The sequence below is a fragment of the Leptopilina boulardi genome, unplaced genomic scaffold (genome assembly GCF_019393585.1).
Source record: "Leptopilina boulardi isolate dan_hultmark-lab unplaced genomic scaffold, ZJU_Lbou_2.1 LbouV2_392, whole genome shotgun sequence".
Lineage (NCBI taxonomy): Eukaryota > Metazoa > Arthropoda > Insecta > Hymenoptera > Figitidae > Leptopilina > Leptopilina boulardi.
Window position 1 is genome coordinate 1,723,771 of NW_026137965.1, and position 21,080 is coordinate 1,744,850.

General features: G+C 28.6%; 1 protein-coding gene across 5 annotated transcripts in view; it reads left to right on the forward strand.

Annotated features, from left to right (window-relative positions):
* LOC127288621 (uncharacterized) overlaps positions 1-20,629 on the forward strand; it is a 61,747-nt gene extending 41,118 nt beyond the window's left edge. Inside the window, exons 1-6 of one of the 5 annotated variants that reach the window (XM_051316194.1) lie at positions 576-730; positions 16,008-16,216; positions 16,923-17,051; positions 17,540-17,698; positions 19,804-20,094; positions 20,196-20,629. In XM_051316194.1, coding sequence (XP_051172151.1) covers positions 16,066-16,216; positions 16,923-17,051; positions 17,540-17,698; positions 19,804-20,094; positions 20,196-20,590 — 1,125 coding nt within the window. In that variant the 5' untranslated portion in view covers positions 576-730; positions 16,008-16,065 and the 3' untranslated portion in view covers positions 20,591-20,629. Of the gene's footprint in view, positions 1-575; positions 731-16,007; positions 16,217-16,922; positions 17,052-17,539; positions 17,699-19,803; positions 20,095-20,195 lie in introns of those variants that run through there. The other 4 variants (XM_051316195.1, XM_051316193.1, XM_051316197.1 and 1 more) reach the window with 4 other exon arrangements.
* The last annotated feature ends 451 nt before the right edge of the window (positions 20,630-21,080 follow it).

Genomic DNA, 21,080 nt, shown 5'->3' on the forward strand with positions numbered 1-21,080 from the left:
GGGGCATCCGTTGATAAAGAATGCCTCATATATATATAATAGGAGTACTAAATATAAAAAATTTATAAGTAATGTTTTTAAAACTAGTTTAATGAAGATTAATAAGACACTGATGAAATATCTCAATAAAACTTTGAGCGATTTTTGTCAGGTTTCTAATTAATGCAGTATAATAAAAGAAGATGAATACTGCTAAATTAGTCATTACTTATAGTTGATTTGTGCAGGGACTGTTACAAAATATTTAGAACTGCCACGCATGGTCCAGGGAAGGGTCCAGGCATACATTTTTACAGTATTGTCAGGAGTATATAAATTGTCGAAATAAAAATATCTAAAAACGTGACTTTTCACTGTTTGTACGTTGATAAAAAATAATAAAATTTTAATTTCAAATGATGAAACAAGAAGAAATATTGCAATATTGTCTACTTGTGAGTCAGCAGTATATAAATCGTTGAAATAAAAAATATCTAAAAACGTGACTTTTAATGTAGCTTAGTTATTAAATTTTAATATACTGCATCTATTTTATATACTCCATATCTGCATGCAGAAGAAAAGTGTACATGAAATGAACACAAAAAATTAATATTTTAACTTGATAGCGTTCTTTTTATTATTTTACTGTGTTATCTACCTGCTGTCAGCAGTATATAAATGGTCGAAATTTATATTAAAGACATAGTAAAACTAAAGAAGTCTAAAGAAGAAGAAGAAGGCAGAAGAGGTAACTATAAAAATAACTTAACATTCGCTTGTATTTCAATATAACATTTGTTAAAACCTGAAAACATAACCTCTATATTTAAACTAATGAACTACGATACGATATTTAGTTTTGTTAGGCTTAATTGTCTGATACTCTTTAATTGTTAATAATATCCTTGAAAAGTTTGACAAGTTTAATTAGACTCAGCGAGAATTGCTTTAGTGCCGCCCGGCACATTGTATTTCTGGTTTTGATATTTGATGCCGCTCGGCACACTTATCAATTGGGCCTTCTTGAATTGTTAAAAATATATAAATATATTCTAATAGAATTTGTTCATTGTGCCGCTCGGCACATGACATATTTGGCATTGACATTTGGTGCCGCACGGATCACCTGTCAAGGTAAAATTCTCCTTCCTTTTCCACAATAATTAAAAAATATATCAGTGAACTCGAAATCCCCCAAGTGACGAATAAAAAAATTTGTTCTGAGGATTTCACTTATCTCAAAATTTTTATAAAAATTAAAAGAAATTAACTATTTAATTTTTAACTATTTATAGAAATTTTTGTAAATCTAGAATCCTGAACATTCAGATCTTTCAAATATCTCATTTTCATATTAATTTATAATAAAAATGAAGAAAATTTTTTTTTTCAAATTTAATGGCTTCCTTAAGATCATAGACTTCAATAGTAGAGGCTCTGAGTGGCCTTTGAAATTTTGACCTTGATTTTTAAGTCATTGTGTATATGGGGCGTTCTATGCCAAACCAACATATCGTCAACATTGACATTTTCGATTTGGCTCAAGTTTTTTTTACCGTTTTATACTCTCCGAAAAAGAGCTTCATGATTTTTTTCAAAGTCTTTCATCAAGCACGATGTGCCTTAACCAGACTCAAACCCAAAAGTCTTTGCTTAGTAAAAATTTTTTTTCAGTGAAAGTATATGAAAAATAGAAACTTTTCTCACAAAAATCAAAATAATTTGTGGAGTCGTTTTTAAGAACGGTCCCATTAAATATTTTTGCCATTAGAAGTACATTTTTTAAAATGAAAATAGCGAAAAGAAGTTTATTATTGTATTACAGTTTCTGTCGCGGATCCAGGGTCACATTTACATGCCCACCCCTAAGAAACATCCCGAGTAGAAATGTGCCACTGGCATAGTACTGACCCAACACTGCCAGTCAATATAACAGTACTGACTGCCGTACTGGGCTAGTAGTGGGCCAGCCCTGGCTGGTAACGCTGTCCAGTACTGATTTTGTCCCGCTCACCAGTACTAACGTAGTACTGGAATAATACTGGCAAAGTACTCATCCGGAGTTAAAATCTCATTTTTTCTACAAAATGCTATAATACTCTTTTCATTACAAATTTCATCCATATAAGCTTATTACTCCCATTTTTACCACGAAAAGGTAATGTGAGGTCAATAATAGTTAATTTAATTTAGAATATATAAACTATTATTAATAATAAATAATTAAAATAATAATTATCATTTATGTTAATTAAATTATATTATTTTTAAAAAAAATTAATTTACAAAAAATATTTTTGTGTTGTAATTTTTTTTTAATTCATACACGGAGAGAAAAATCTGCCTTTTATAGTATAGAAAGGTTTACATTTAATGCACAGAAATTTTCTATGCTATATAGGCATGAAATTTGAGTAATTATAGTACAATCGTATGTCTTTTTAGCATGAAACTTGTCTATGCTAATAAAGTTTGTCATATAGCCTCTTATTACATACTTATTATACTTTTAATCCAACGGCGCCATGCGAAGATCGCACATAACATCATCCTACTATGTTTGCATAAGTTCTATGCTTTTTCGGGGATAGACTCTTGCAACTGGCGATTAGGGCAGTTCCAATTCAGTAAAGGTGGGCGTGGCCTAATCGCCAGTTGCAAGAGTCTATCCCCGAAAAAGCATAGAACTTATGCAAACATAGTAGGATGATGTTATGTGCGATCTTCGCATGGCGTTGTTGCTATTAAACTACATGTTTTGTACTATAGAAGCATATATACTATGCTTTTTTAGTACGGACAAATACTATCCTAAAAATTCTCAAATCTTTGCTCTATTAGTATGAAAAGTTTAAAGAAAAATAGCAGCAATCTATTTCATACTATAAAAGGCAGATTTTTCTCTCCGTGTACTATTTAATTTTTTTTAATTTGCACTTATACTTAATTAATTAATTATTTAATAATTAATATTACAGATAAACAAATATTGTACTTATAACACTTAAAACTAAGAATGAAAAATCTCGCACGCATGGGGGATCGAACCCTAAACCCTAAGATCGCAAGTCGGATACGCATACCGCACAGCCGCGCTGGCTTGAAGTGCTGACCTAATAATTTTTAAAAAGATTTTATGAAATAAAACTGGATATCAATTTCCGTTAAATTTTTTTAATAAATTATTCTTACCGTGAATAATAATATTAAAACAGAAAAAAATGATTGATGTATTACATAATTAAAAATAAGTTAATAAAAGCCGACTGTAAAATATGAATGGTAAACATTTTTTAAAATTTAATATTTAATTATTCATAATATTTAAAAATTTCAGTAAAAAAATTACATTTGCTTTATTTTTAAAACTATAAGAAAAAAATTCTCAACTTACTGTTATTGTATGCATGATAAATAACTTAATGCACATATTTCAAAGAGTATTAAAATAACTAATAAACACATAAATATATTTTATATATATAATAATAATACATTACAATGATATAAAAAATTTTGAGAGAAAGTATTGGAAAGAAATTAATAAACATATTTTTTTAATAAAAAATCATCGTTTTCTACCTATTGAAATAATTTAAAGACTTTTTCATTTAATGTTTTTTTACCACCGACATAGTACTGATTCGGTGTGAATGACAGTGTACTGCCAGTACTGGTTTTAATATTTTTTTACCTTCCACATAGTACTGATTCGGTGTATTAGTCAGTGCACTGCCAGTACTGAAAGTCAATACCGACGGACAGTATTGGATCAGTACCATACCAGTGTTTAATTACGGCGAGCTACGGACATTTCTACTTGGGATAGTGGGGTTAAAACCTCTACCCACGTGAAATTTTGAATTTTTTTAAGAAATCTAAACAAACATAAAATCTTTTCTGAAACTTTTTTTTTCCTTTGCCCCTGAAAAAAACAATTGAACTTATAATAATTTTTCTTGCCAACTTGTCTGTTTTTCAATTTAATTTTTTCAACGAAATAATAATCGTTTTGTATTGTGTACGAGTGTGAATTAAGAAAATATAATAGGACAAAAATTTTAGTGTTTTCGTTAATGGAAACATCTCTTTTATCTTGCAAAAGCATAATAAATTCACTTTTAAACGATTTTCATCTCACTGTAAAAAGTCATAAGGGAATTTTCCTAAATTTTTTTCACTATCACTGATAGAGAATTTAAAATCGTTGGTAATAGCAGTTCTTATAATGCGGCAAAAATACAGAATCTAAAATGAAGAACATAAAATTTTTTAATTTTCCCATTTTAAATAATTGTCAAATCTCCGATGATTTTGACACTTTCATTGTAGGTAATAATAGTACCAACTTTTAATGTAGCAAAATAACTAATGAAATTACAGCAGATGGGAAAATTCTCATTGCCGAACTTAAACTTACCATGTTTAAAATAGCAATTATCTGGAAGGTGGGAATTTTCTTTTTGCCAAATCAAGGACTATTGATATTTTTAATATGGTACAATCATTTGTTTAACCCATATCGGACAGCTACAATTCCAGACGCACTTACAAATGTAAGTGGCATAATTATTGTAATTGTTTATCAATTTTTGATCTTTAAAAATTTGAACTTTGTTGAAGTTTGACTAGTCGAACAGTTTGTTCGGTCCTATATGGGTTAAGTATAAGTGATACATTAAAAGTGGGTAATAATCGCTCCCTCTTTCAAACAGTTAAAATTCTTTAATACTTTATACAGTGCATGCGTAAACGCATGATCTTTGAACATTTTTAATATTTTCTTAATTCACACTTGTATACAATATGAGCCCAAGGAGGGTTCTGATACCGGATCAGTATCGGACCGATGTCGGATTTCGACATACCAATGTCGTCTCGATACTGATATTCGGTACTGTTTCGGTATCGAAAGGATGTTTGAATGTAAGATCGGATCGATACTGTTTTCCTACACCGTTACAATATTGGAATCCGACATTGGCCCGATACTGAAATTTATCCTCGATCCAATATTGGATTCCATCATTAAATTTAAAAAAATAATTTAAAAAAATTTATTTAATTTATTAAGTTAAATTAATGTTACTTTTTATTTTCTGTAGATTCCACATACATGATTTTTTTCCCTACCTTAAACGCAATTGAACGCACAACTCGCATATTTTGAAAAATCCTAACCGATGCCGAGATTCGAAGACCCTAACCTAACACTAAACGCATATTACGAACCAAAAGCACTAACCGCAGAGCCATCGAGGCCTTGATAGTTATTATTGTAACTATCAATTATATTATAATTGATCATTATTATAAGTTCATTTGTTTTTTCATGGGCGTAGGCAAAAAAGAAGTCTTAGGAAAGATTTTATGTTTGCTCAGATTTGTCAAAGAAATTCAAAATTTCACGTTGGTGGAGGTTTTAACCCCAAAACTACCCACTATGTTTCTTGGGGGTGGGCATGTATATGTGACCCCTGGATCCACGTCTGATACTGTAATACAATAATGAACTTCTTTTCGCTATTTTCATTTAAATAACTATATTTTTAATAGTGAAAATATTCAATGGGACCGTTCTCAAAAATGGCTCCATAGATTATTTTGATTTTTTTGAGAAAAGTTTCTATTTTCCATATACTTTCACGAGAAAAAAATTTTTTACTGAGCAAAGACTTTTGCGTTGAGTCTGGTTAAGGCACACCGTGCAAGCCGTTTACGAGTTATGAATTTTTAAAAATTAAAGAATTTTAATCATTTTTTATTTTTGAATGCTCATAACTTCCTTAAAAATGCATCAGTTGTAAAATTTTTTTTCCAAATGTGTGTTTTTAACTGAGCTTTTCAAAAATTTCATGCAAAAAATTATAAAATTAAAATTTACTATATGTTTTGTAATTTAAAAGTTAAAATCTTGTTTTTAAAACTGTTTGTATCCTTTAATTTGTTCAAAAATTTTTTTTAAAAACTATTTTCATTTACAAAAATTTTAAGCCTAGTCCGGTCGTGGGAAAACAATTTTTTCAATATTTTCGGAATTTTTAATTTTTTAAAAATATTTCCGGTTTTACTTTATACTACGTAGGGGAGAGCGGGGCAAAGCCGCTATGCGGGGCAAAGGCGTTTTTCGAAATATCTTCTTTCTTTCTAATCTATTACCATTTTCGTTAACAGTTTATTATTAATACGATTAAAGCAATAGATTGGAAAAGAAACAGCTAAAAAATATTAAATATATTAGGAAATATAACATAAAAATAGTTTTTGCAAGGAAAAGATGAAAATTTCGTTGATCGAAGATTCAGATTTAAAAAATTGTTTTAAGCACTTAGGTCTTAAAAACTTTTTGCTTGAATAAATGAAACATTTAACTACACGATCTGCATGAAATTTAGGTTTTATTTTTTATTTAAATAAATTAAATTTTAAAAATAAAAAATGTATGTGATTGGGGGCAAAGCCGTTTAAAAAGTGTTTCGTAAAAACAGTTGAAAATGAAAATCTGCATTACCTTCATATTTGAAGTTTTTCTAACTTCACGTGAATCAAGTGTCAACAAATATTAACCTGATTTTTTAACCAAAACATAAATTGAAATTAATAAATTAATATTAAATAAAATAATATTAAATAATTGTTTTTATTTATTTTCAAAAATTACATATTTCAATTTAATTATTTTTTATTATTATTGTTATTATCTTACATTACCTGTATTATTATGTTACATTATTTCACAAAATCAAATAAAATAAAGGAAATTAGTTATTTTTATGTAAAAAATCTGTGTTTATTATATAATATATTAAAATAGTATAATTTTAAAATAATATTTCATTTAGAACATAAATTAATTTATTAGTATTCAAATTTATTATTAACATTAAAAAAATGATCAATTTTATGTAAATATAATATTAATATTTCATAATATTTTCGCGCCGTTATGTAAATTATTTTTGAATTTGAACAGTCGGTAAAGTAGACTTTTCAACGAAAAAGTGAAGAGTTGAATTCAAAATGTGAGGTTAAAAATACAAGTATTGATATTTTTTATAAAATAACTTAAAACTCTTTAAAAAATGTATAAAATACTTATGTTTCAAAGATATTAGGTCATTTACTGCAACTTCGTCCAGTTTTAACAGCTATAATTTTCTACCTTTAAAAAATATAAGCAAAAACGTCGCTGCCCCGCCATACGGGGCAAAGCCGTTTTTTTGCATCTCTTTGAAAATAATTAAATTAATTAATCAAGCTTATAATAAATTAAATAATTACTATTGAAATTTGTTATTAATTAGTTTTAGATGAAATAGAAAAAAAAATCACGTCAATTGAAGGTGTAATAACAAAAATATTTATAAATAAATGTTACATCAGCGGCTTTGCCCCGCTTTCCCCTACCTTGAAAATTTAGATGTAAGATGAATGAAAAAGGACCACTGCTTTGTCCTATTTATAATAGGAACGTCTGTTACCGGATATCGTTTAAGAGTTCACAGGAATTCTTCCAGAAAAGGAAAAAAATATGATTTTTAAATATTATGCGAAAGTCAAAGCCTTGGATACTTGGATGAGTTCTTCTTGACGTAGAAACTTTTAATACTCGACACAGAGATTTTTCTAAGTTCAACTTGAGTATAAAATTGGGCAGAGTACTTCTGCAAGCTTCTGAGAATGAGAATTAGATAACATTAAGTTTAGGCCAAAGGAGAATTAGGTCATGTAAATTTTAGAACCATATTAGGTTATAATATGATTAGGCCAAATTAGAATTAGGTTTTATAAAGTTTAAATTAAATGAAAATTAGTTTAAGCAGCGTTTAGTCCAAACAATAATTGGGGCAGATGAAAACTACTTCTAATGAGAATGATGTTTATGCCAAGTAATAATTAAGCCAGATAAAAATGATTTCAAAAAAGTATTAAGTTACAAAAAATTTAGGCCAAGTGAGATTTAAGGCAGATAAATATTATGTTAAATCAGAATTAGGTTATTTTAAGATTAGGCCAAATGAGAATTAGGACAAATGATGATTAGTACAAATGAGGATTAGATTGAATTAAAATTAGGTCAAATAAGAATTGTAATGGTAATGGGAGCTTTTAAATTTCAAGTACACAGAGACTTTGAATTTCGTGGAAATAACTCGGAAAACTTGAACAATCTTCCTGTATGTCATACGAAAACAAACGGTCACATTTCTGACAGATTTTTTAGAAACTACAAGGAAAAATCAAGTTTTCGAGATTTTCTTCCTAAATGGAAAATATTTCCGGATATCAAAGTAAATGGTTAAAAATTTATTATTTAATTATGTTTTGTGATTTTATTAGAGATACATATGTGTAGATTTAGATACATGAATAAAAATACAGGTAATAATTAAATTTGTTTATGTTTTTCCTTTTTATTCAAATTGCGGACTGTGAAAACTCTTAAGGTTAATGGGAAAATTGTGCCAGCCAGCAGAGTTTCGTTACCTTGATATGGCTTTTTTTATTTTTTTGAAAATTAAACAAGATTCATTTATAAAATTTGATATTGTTTCATATTTAATTGCTAAGAATCAATATTTGTGTTTTATTGTCTAAATTGTTTATTATTGGATATTCTAATACTAAAGAAGCTGTAGGTCTTTTTTATGTCTCTAATATTTTGTAAAATGTTCATTTATCGAGAACTATTGACAAAATAAGAAAAATATCTAAAGAAAATAAAAATTATATCATTTTATTGGAATTTCAAGTGAGAGCTCCCAATACCCCACTGGTGGGGTAATGGGAGAAAATGCATCGTTTTAGAAAACATTTTTTTTTGCAAACTTACTTTTTTGTTCTTAATTTCTAATTAATTATAATTTAAGATAAATAACAAAAGGAGTAAAAAATGACCAAAACAACACAGAGAGAAATAGATGGTAAGAACTTATGATCTTAACCTTCGCGCTACCGACGTTTTTTTGTATACGCGGACTACCAGGGACCACCCAGGGTGACCCAAACGTTTTTTTTTATGTCGCACAAAAAACAAAACTCATCAAGATTTTTCATTACAATTGTATCTAAATACAAGTGATGTATTTTAGAAATAGTTATATAAAGTAGTAATCTTAGTAATTGATGCAAAACTCGAGTAGATTTTAAACATTTTTTGACACCAGGTGGCTCTCGGTAGCGCGAAGGTTAAAATGGTAAAAAGCAGATGTTATCCGGTACTATCATTATGCTACTCGGTACCATGAAGTAGGATAAGGAGAGGTAACGCCTGTAGCCAATCGCTAGAAAACTTGACACCATATAGGGGGGACCACAGTAGTACGACTTTCTATTTTCCTACTGTTGACAGCGCTTGCGGTGGGAAATATTTGAATTATATTTTATCACGTGACCTACCGCGAAAAGAGAAACATAACCTGAATGTTTCACATGGTGTTTTTGTTGTTAAAATTCAGTCGTTTGTTTTACACATGAAGTATTTCAGTAATGTGTTAGTGTTTTGAAAACAATTTGCCAAGCGTTGTCTCATCCATTAGGCAATACAACATAATAAATTCCAGTGTCAATATTAAACTATTATTTGATTTTTAAAATATTTCTGACATTTTACAGTTAATGTATTTGCATAATACCTTCATATTCATTAACTTAACCTAACGTTGTAAACAGCTGACTTGCAGCCATGTTGCAGACGATAAATTTTAATTCTTCGCTTTCCTCAAAGGAGCGCTCGCGACATTAGGAAAAAAGAAAGCCTACTACTGTGGTCCGTCTATCTGAGGGCCAATGAATATACGCCGTTACCTCTCCTTATCCTACTTCATGCTCGGTACTATCAAAGATGTTACAAAATGTATGGTTATGTTACCCACTACAATTAAGATGTTACTCCGTACAATCTGGATAGTAACTGATAGAATCTAGATTGTTGTCCGTATATGTAAGATCAAATATGGTACCTGGTACTATCTAGATAGTACCCCGTACCATCTATTTCTCTCCGTGAATATTTTATTATAACAATAAGTTGGTTTTTTTAATCATTGTCCTTAAGGGGCTCCAATTCCCTCACCTTCCCCTATATACAGATTAGGCCAAGTAATAGTTAGTCCATACGACTTTTAGGACAATTGAATTTAGGTCAATTAAGTGTTAGGTCATTTTAAATTTGGAGAAAATTTATGCGCCTCATTATTTGTTTTCGATTTTAAAAACTGTTGAATTCACTTTCTGGCACCTTGAACTACCTAAATTACAAAAAAAATAATCAAATGTGCTCGACAATTTTGATAAAATACCCTTCCGGCGAACCATGATTTATCGGCGTATCACATTGCTGTAGAAGGAGTTGAAAAAATTAATTTTTCGCCAAAAGTATATTTTATTCCGTTCAGTAGTTTTCGAGAAAAATTAGTATTAATATTTTTCTTTCCCCTTCCATAACTCCCGTAAAAATTTGAATTATGAATTCATACTTTCAGAATTTTATACTCATATGTGTAGCAATATATGGTGCAAATATTATTTGAATATATGCGGGGGCAACTTTTGGATACTTATCCCCCTCTGCCCTTTAAAAATTAAATTTAAAAAAATATTTTTTTTGTTAATTAAACTTAACTTATAAAATCAATTGTTTATTCCAATGATATTTTTATTGTCCACAATCCATTAGTTTATTTAGATGTGTAATTTTTAAAAATAATTTTTTTCTAAATATATGGAGGCGTTTTACATTTAAAAAGTGGAAATATACTACTCTTTTCTTTTTATTAATTTATAATAGTAAAATAATAAAATAATACATATTATTTTACATATTTTATATTCATAGTTATAGTTTATTTAGAGTTTAAATATTTAATAATATTGCTAAATTCAAAACAATTTTTAAATTTTTGCATTTTGATAAAAATTAATAAAATTTTTAAACGAAATTATGAAACACAAGCAATTGTTGCTGCAATTGATCTGTTGTCAGCATTATATAAATGATTAAAATTTGTATTATCGATATAGTAAAACTAAAGTAGTTTGAAAAAGAATAAGGCAGAAGGTAACAATAAATTGTCAATTACTATAATTTATTAAATTCCTATAGAAATAAAATTAATGTTCATAAGAAAAAATCATTATATTTATAAAAATTTATTTGAAACTTTTTTAAAAATCTCAATTCTTTGAATTTGATTTCTTTTTGCAATTTTTAATTGACAATATGTATTAAATTCATATAAATGAAGTAAATTTATATTACCTAAAAAGACGTTTTTTTCAATTGTTAAAATGTATTTAATTTCTAGATTTAATCTGAATTTTTTGCGAAAAAATATTTTTCTTTGAAATTGTTATGAAGTATATTTTCGAGCATCTAGTTGCGCATCACACTTTCGAGCGCGAGTGCTATGATGAGAATGTTATCCTTAAAGTCGAAAAACTTTAAGAAAATTTATTTTATTTTATACATGAATATAATTATTATTTCTCATGTATGCTAAAAAAATTGAACTAATATAAAAATAATTTTTCAAACTATTACATTGAAGTTTTTTATTACAATGTTTCAACATGGCTATATATTATAATCCGTTTCTATCCGTTAATCCTATTTCGATTTCCAATGAACCTTACAAGCTCAAAATTTTCTGAGGAGTAAAGATGTTAAAAAATAATTTTTCTATAATTTAATGAACTAAAATATATACCTTTGAAGAATAGCCAAAATAAGTTCTAAAATAATTTCATTACTTTATATAAAAAAAAAATTGAATAATTTTTAGAACGAAAAAAGATTAAAAAACCTATAAATATTAATCCCGAAGAATAAGACATAATGTTACAAAAATTATGTAAATCACATAAACATTCCAACAAAAGCATTTTTCTTTTTTCAACCCAATATTAGATATGTGCCATTCCATAAGTTTTTTCTCACCTTTCCAAATTAAGTGAAACATTTTTTTTATAATAGCTATTAATATAAAGGTCCAAAATAATCACTTTTTAAGTAAAAACAATTGTTTATTTGAAAAATACAACAATAAATAATGAAAAAAATTCACTTTTTTTCTGCACCACCAAATAAATTGGTTTAAAAATCAAAATTTTCCTTATTTTTCAAGCTTTAATACCTCACAAGAAAAATGATGTGATTCAAAATAGTTAACTCACAATTTATTAAACAATGTTTGTAGAGGTTTCACAATAAATAAAATACAAAAAGAAAACAAACATTGTTTAATAAATTGTGAATTAACTATTTCGAATCATCTCATTTTTCTTGTGCAGTATTAGAGCTTTAAAAATAAGAAAAATTTTGATCTTTAAACCAATTTATTTGGTAGTGCAGAAGAAAAGTGAATTTTTTTCATTATTTATTATTGTATTTTTTAAAAAAACAATTGTTTTTACTTAAAAAGTGATTATTTTGGACCTTCATATTAATAAATATTATAAAAAAAATGTTTCATTTCATTTGGAAAGGTTACTTTGAAAAGTGATAAAAAAACTCATGGAATGGCACATATATAAAATGAAAATTTATTAAACTACTCATACATTTAATGATGTCCATGATGATCCTGTAAGTAAAACATGAAAATAATTAGACACAAATTATGGACAATACTAGGCATCATGCGTGTGGTTAACGAGCGCATTCGATAATAAATTAAAAATGCAAGAATTGTCAAATTAAAAATTAATATTATACATGGAAAATTACATATTACTTACAGGCTTATGCCTTTAAGGGGGAGTCTGGTCCATGTGGTCGAAAAAATTAATTTTTTTTGTGCAACACCTTAAAAAAAGCATTACCCCGAGTGAAAATCGAAGTATGGGAAAAAACCATCAAATGCCAGCAAAGTATGGGAAAAATTTTTTACCAAATTTTCAGATTTTTCGCGCACTTTAAAGTATGGGCAAAATTAAGCAAACCTTGGGTTATGAGCCTTTCCCATACTTTGCTTTCACATTACAAAATCACAAAAATCTCGTCAAAATTAGTTCTTCAAAGTACGGCAAACATTGGAAAAAACTAAGGGCTAAGAAGAAATAATTTTTTTCATTTTTTTACTTTTTAAAATTAGTTTTTCAAAGTACGGGAAAATTTGGGAAAAATTCGGGGCCAAGAAAATTTCATTTTTTTACTTTCTAAAATTAGTTTTTCAAAGTACGGGAAAATTTGGGAAAAATTCGGGGCCAAGAAAATTTCATTTTTTTACTTTCTAAAATTAGTTTTTCAAAGTACGGGAAAATTTGGGAAAAATTCGGGGCCAAGAAAATTTCATTTTTTTACTTTCTAAAATTAGTTTTGCAAAGTACGGGAAAATTTGGGAAAAATTCGGGGCCAAGAAAATTTCATTTTTTTCTTTTCTTTACTTTTTAAAATTTGTTTCTCAAAGTACGGGAAAATTTGGGAAAAATTCGCGGCCAAGAAAAATTAATTTTTTCTCATTTTTTACTTTTCAAAATTAGTTTTCGCAACACTAACCTCTAAAGTTAAATTTTACACACCGAAAAGTGTGTGTAAAGAAGCTCTTTTTCAAACGGTGTGTAAAGTGATTCACTTTACGCACTGAAATTTACTTTACGCACTGAAATATTACTTTACACACTGAAATTCACTTTACGCACCGAAATTTCTCTCACATAAGATAATGGATTGTTTTAGACCATACAAAACCACAAAATTAAAAAACGAACTTTTCTTTTAAATTTATACACTCCTGCTTAATGATATTTTTCCTGATCTTCGATTGATTTTTTTAATTCTATACAATCGAAATTATTCTAACAGAGAGTTGGAATTCTTCATAATAGGTACTTAACTTTAGAGGTGGGTGTTGCAAAAAGTGTTGTATGATATACGTGCATAAATCTGATTATACTCGTGTGATTTGCATCACTCGTATAATCACTCACTTTACGCACTTGTATCATAAATAACTATTTTAAAACTACGGGAAAATTTGGGAAAAATTCGAGGCCAAGAAAAATTCATTTTTCCTCAATTTTTTACATTCTAAAATTAGTTTTTCAAAGTACGGGAAAATTTGGGAAAAATTCGGGGCCAAGAAAAATTAATTTTTTTCATTTTTTTACTTCCTAAAATTAGTTTTTCAAAGTACGGGAAATTTTGGGAAAAATTCGGGGCCAAGAAAATTTCATTTTTTTCTTTTCTTTACTTTTTAAAATTTGTTTCTCAAAGTACGGGAAAATTTGGGAAAAATTCGCGGCCAAGAAAAATTAATTTTTTCTCATTTTTTACTTTTTAAAATTAGTTTTTAAAACTACGGGAAAATTTGGGAAAAATTCGCGGCCAAGAAAAATTCATTTTTCCTCAATTATTTACATTCTAAAATTAGTTTTTCAAAGAACGGGAAAATTTGGGAAAAATTCGGGGCCTAGAAAAATTCATTTTTTTTCTTTTCTTTACTTTTTAAAATTTGTTTCTCAAAGTACGGGAAAATTTGGGAAAATTCGGGGCCAAGAAAAATTCATTTTTCCTCTTTTTTTCCCGTACTTTGAAAAACTAATTTTAAAAAGTAAAGAAAAGAAAAAAATGAAATTTTCTTGGCCCCGAATTTTTCCCAAATTTTCCCGTACTTTGAAAAACTAATTTTAGAAAGTAAAAAAATGAAATTTTCTTGGCCCCGAATTTTTCCCAAATTTTCCCGTACTTTGAAAAACTAATTTTGAAAAGTAAAAAAATGAAAAAAATTATTTCTTCTTAGCCCTTAGTTTTTTCCAATGTTTGCCGTACTTTGAGGAACTAATTTTGACGAGATTTTTGTGATTTTGTTATGTGAAAGCAAAGTATGGGAAACGCTCATAACCCAAGGTTATGTGCGCGAAAAATCTGAAAATTTGGTAAAAAATTTTTCCCATTCTTTGCTGGCTTTTGATGGTTTTTTCCCATACTTCGATTTTCACGCGGGTTTACATGCTTGTAAAGAAGGCGCAAAACATTACTTTGCTGCACTAGTGCAGAAAAGTACTTTGAAGGATGTTTACAAGTATGTACGCTGGCAGCATCGAGCGTTATGACTTTATTTTTGTAGAACTTTGACTGTTGCTCGCTATTGGCAGTTGAATTTGTGTACAAAACTAATTATATAGAAATTATTACATATTTTATGAATTTAATAAATATTTTTTATTTTAATTATAAACAATAATTGTAGCTTGTTATTCACTTAATAAAAAGCATTTTCTCTAAATTGGTGTTGCACAAAGTACTGTGTGCACCAAGTACCGAAAGAAGCTGTTTCCCGACAAGTGCAAAATTTGCACGAAGTCGAAAAACAGCTTCTTTCGGTACTTGGTGCACTATATACTATTTTATTGCTTAAATATATTCCTAAACATGTGGAGAATGCTCTCCTGTAATTGTTTAAACAAATTCGAACTGCAAATATAGTTAAATATTAATATTATTATTAACCTCGAATATTTATGAATTTTTATTATAAAAAAAAAGTTAGAGCAAAATAAGTGACAAAATTTTTCACCCACTTTTTTTTATTTTTCTTGCCATTTTTGCAAAAAAAAAATTTTTGCAACTTGAGGTTCATCCGCATTCTACGTTCATATTTTAACCAAAAGTTCTTGGGATTTTTGTTTTAGACGATTTTTATGGATTCCAGAGCTCCCGCCAATTTTAAAGACCCCCTAGGCTTTATATTTATATATATATATATTTATATTTATATAAAAAATAATTCTTTTTTTAAATTTTCTTCTCCATATGTTCCTTTTTGTTTAAAAAAATTTTATGTAATAAAAATATATAATATTATTGAAAAAAACACATTGGAAGAAACCCTCGGCTGGACCAGACTTCCCCCTTAATGAAATTGCTTTTAGGCCAGTAAATATGTTTTTATAGTATCATTTCTGTCTCTAAAATCACACTTATGCTAGATAGGTAGAAGTATTATAACTCCGACATGTTTTATTATTTATTACTACTTAAGCTTAATTTTTTCTCAATTGTTGTGTTTCAATTTATTATTTAGGCTTCCACATCTAATCTGATTCTATTGATTGCTAACGTAAACCATAATCGTTAGCAAAATGGCAACGACAAGATCATTATGTTTCTATCTAACCATTATCACCATTCTGTCGTTGACAGATTCCATATGTGACTTTTCAGGGCCTCCACCTTCAGTATTACGTGACAGTAATCCTCTAATAATTCTACGTGAGAATAGTTCTTCAGAAGGTAAGAAGGTTTTAATTATAGTTACCCAGGTGCGAATTTTTGGTCGGCCCAACTTCTCGTGCTATTGGTTGGCCTAACCATACATATGATAACAGTTTACCGTCCTTTAGCGACGATGGTTGGCCCGACAACTGATCTCAAAGTCGGGACAACTTTAAATAGGGAATAATAACAACCATTAAAAAAATAATTAAAAAATTAAATTATTTATACGATTAACACATTATTATTATCGGAGACACTACATATAACCTATACTTATTATAATTAAACACAATCGCTCACATACATTTTCGAAAATATCTAACGCTCGCTGGGATCGAACCCTTAACTTAACGCACCGAAGTCTTATACGCTAACCATTATGCTACGCTTACATGGGATTATATAAAAAAAATGCATTTAAAAGTTGCCAACCGTCGGGCCAACCATCACCCAGAGTTTGGCCAACCAATAATTTTAAGTCGGTTATACTACGTTCTTCGAAGTTTTGACAACCGTCGGGCCAACTTGTAACTGACAAAGTTGGGCAAACTTTGGCATAACTCCAGAAGCCAAAGTTAGGCCAATTTTGGGCCAACCTTCAAACTCTGGCGGCCAACCGAAATTCGCACCTGGGTAGTTGTTTCAGCTTCATACTTAATTAACAACTTTGGTAAATTGTTTTCTATATTCGTATTTTATTTTGATATCTAATTTTTGTTAGCAGGTACCTGTGTTAGTTCTGATAAGCAAGTTCTTGTGGAAGTAGAAAATTTTGGAATTTTCACCTTGAAATGGAGAAAGCCCAATCGCGAAGGTTTAATAAGATATCACATATGTGCAGTAGATATAAGTGAGTAACATTTTGTTGAAAAATAAGCTTTTGTTATCAATAGACTCGTGAGATAAAACTGTATCTAACACTCGAAATTAAAAGTGTAAAATTTAATTATTTGTTAAAATTAATTAATATTGAATTGACAGCAATTTGCAAAAAATTATTGAATACATTGGAAAGAAAACACACGAAGTTCTTAGCATATTTCAAAATCTGCAAAAGACATTAAATACATCGCGAATTACAGTTTAAAATCATACGCCAGGATTTCTGTATTTTTTAATCTGTAAATTTTTATGTACATTTTTTACTTTGGATTTGCCCTAAAACATCTCACAAGTGCATTAATTAATGAAATTGTTTAAATAATCAATTTTTAATTGCAAAAATTAGAAAGAGTACTTGCAATTTAGCGAATTGTTTTTTTATTACGATGTATTTATATCATACTAATGTTTATAAAAGAACGAATTAATAATGTACATATATGTTTTTTCTCGAAGATGTGGGTATATGTATAGGTTATGAAAGTAGTGCTGATTGTCCAACCATTTCAATTTCACTAACGAATGGCTATCTTGACAGATTGCAATTTAGGGTTAATATCATTGATATGGGTTATTCGTTGTTTAGCTCTGAATTCAAGTTCTCAGAAATAAAGGGTATGAATCTCAACATTCAGTAATCAGTTATAATATTAACTTTTATTATACTAAGAAAAACCCAATCCCGTGTGGAAATTTATCGTGGAAATGTATTGGAAACTGTACAGTTGGGCTAGATTCAATCGAGCAACTTGAGAGGAAAACTGGACAGAATCAAGTAGGGTATGTGACGCTAGGGATAGCTAGTTTTTTTCCAGGACTGTTGTCTAATCTCTTTCTAGTAAAATAAAAATTTCTAGCCAGTTTCATTTATATAAAAATATACAGTTTCTATCTACCCAAGGGTCGACCCAACTTCAAATAGATAGTAACACCTACATAAAAAAAAATTAAATATGGAATTAATTATACAATTATCACATTATTTATAATTGGAGACCTTATATTTACCCCTACCTATTCACAGGCCAACAAAATTAGCAAACTTTTTTGGTGCGGCAAATGTCAGACCTGTTTCTGATAAGTTTTTTCATGTCGAACACGAATCCGTAAACGAAAATTTCCTATCAGCTCTAGTTTTTGAGAAAAACGGGTTTTAAATGTTCAAAAATCGCGTGCAACATAGGTCATTTTTGGGGATAATAGTTAAAACATTAAGCTTCAAATTAAGCCCAAGTGGAAGGTTCTACGACCTTTTATTTCAGTGCTAGAGGTACTCAAAGTTAGCCAAAAACGCGATTTTTGAACATTTAAAACCCGTTTTTCTCAAAAACTAGAGCTGATAGGAACTTTTCGTTTACGGATTTGTGTTCAGCATGAAAAAACATATCAAAAACAGGTCTGACATCTGCCGCACCAAAATCAGTGTTGGCCTGTGTTATTATTTAACGCAATCGCTTACATAAATTTTGGAAAATATTTAACGCTTGCTGGGATCGAACCCCCTAACCTCGCTCCGCAGGCTAACACGCTAACCATTACGCCACCTTAACATGGGAAAATAAATACAAAATTGATTAGATAAGTTGCGACTGAAGAAAATGAAGACTTGAGGAGCAGAACAATAAAAAAACAATAATTATATATAGATTATAATTTATTTTTAATGTTAAATAATTTATTTAACAAATATAAGTCAATATTTTCATTTTTTTTATTTTTACCATTTAGTAAAGAAACCTTTTTTTGTTTAAAATAAGATTATTTTTTTCATTTTTAAATTAATTTGTGTAAATTAAAATTGAAATTAATAATTCTTATTAATTTAATCAATTAAATTTAAATTTATATTATACAACATAAAAATAACAATAATTAAATAAATATATTTTCATTGATTTATTTATTTAATTTGTTATTATGAATATATGTTATCTTAAATCAAATTTTATTTATGCTTTCTTGTTTTACTTGTCAATATTAACCCAATAAAATAAAAATTTCAAATCAATTAAACTTATTATTTGTAATATAATGCTTACATAATATAATAATAGCCAGAAGCATATATGCACGTCAAAAATTGAATTCGTCTGATAGCTAGTTACTATAGAGAATTCAGTGACACCTGCTGGACGTACTTATTAATTTTTTATGAATTCTAGGCCGCATCTTGGTAAATTCTAGACAGCCTACTGTACGAACTTGTTTAAAAGTTTCAAGTAAGCATTCTAGACAATAACTAACTAAATTCTAGAAAGGCTGCATATCTAAGGAAATAAAGGGAAACCTGTATAAAAACTGCACATGAACTTTGAGTGGCCATTGCAGTTATTTGACAATAAATTTCCACGACAAACACGGTCTAGCTATAGGCTAACACTAGGACGGCCACGATAAATTTCTACACGGGATTGAAAATGTGGATTCTTCTTTAGCATTTTAAAGTTTCATGAAAAAATTTTAAAACAACAACACACAATTTTAACAATGTTGTTACTTCATTTTTGTTGTATTCTAAATTTTTGAGAATAATCATTAAAGGTTGACATAAAATTTATGAAACTTTAGTATTTAGGAACATAAGCTAATAGAGAAAAATTAACTTTTCAGTTTAATGCTTAATTCAAACTTTTTTTTTAATAATTTAATACACATTAACAACCTGTTAGAGGTAATTTTTAAATTTTGATTTTATTGTAACTTTATATTTTAATTTGTAGATGGTTGTTCACTTAGGGGAGATTTAAAAGTGTTTAATATCACTGAAACATCTGCTATTATACAATGGGAAGAGCCTAAAAATTGTAACTACAAGTTTGTGACATATAGTGTGTCGTATGAGGCATGGGATGAATATAACAATTTGTATCTACCTTTAAATTTTAATACTACTAATGTCACAGTAACAAATCTTCGACCAGGATTCATATACACGTTCACATTACATGCATTTCATTACGGACATGAAACTCAAGAAATCAGCTCAATTAACAGAATTAAGCATCATTTAGGTACGAAACAGCATTTAGAATTCACATGTCCTTCTTTTTTAATACTTATCAATTAACATGCATTGAAACAATACCGATATTGTAATAATATTCTATTACAGATTCAAAAATTGATTCTTATCTCAGGGAAACATCTAATTTAACTGACCATGATGAACTCATCGAAGTTTCAGATGTCACTGAACAGAGCGCCAGTATTTTTTGGAATGTCCCTGTGAATATTTCCAGACATGCAGACGCAGATGTTTTTAGAATCGAATCAAATAATACTATGGAACCTATCTTGATGAAACCTATACATCATCCTCCACCGAAGTATAATGATCATCTCTTCATTGATCCTTATACTATAAGGAGATTCTCAGGGTTAAAAGCCGAAACTAATTATACATTTGTAGTTGCGTATTCGGATGACAAGGGTGTTATTTTGCTCAGAAGCAGAGAAATCACTACTCAGAAAGTGGTTCATATTCCGACAATCATTATAAAAAGTTAAACATTATAGTAAAGAAGTAAATATATTTGATTGAACATACTATGAGAATATATTCTGATACTTTTTATAATAATTCCCGTCCGATCCTCGGCAGAAATTGACGATAGACAAATTGGTTTAGTACGGAAAAATGAAAACCAGTAGTGACTTTAATACATATAATGTGTTAGTACGAATTTTCTGTTCAGGCCAGTAGTAGAGCAAGGCTAGAGAAATATAACCTCCAATTATTAACGAAAACTTTATTTAATTTTATTTTTCTGATCTCAACCATAAATTATGGAAGCAAACGTTTCGATTGTTCTTAAATAAAAATTCTTTATTCACGAGTGCAAATAGATACCCAGTAAAAAAATAATTTAGAGTGAGCGAAAAGAATTGGTGGTAACTTAAGCTGAATTCGGTTTGGCGAAAAAACCGAATTGGAACGTTACGGTGAATTATTTTTTTCTTACCGTGAATTCTTTTCTCTTGAACATTTGAATTGACG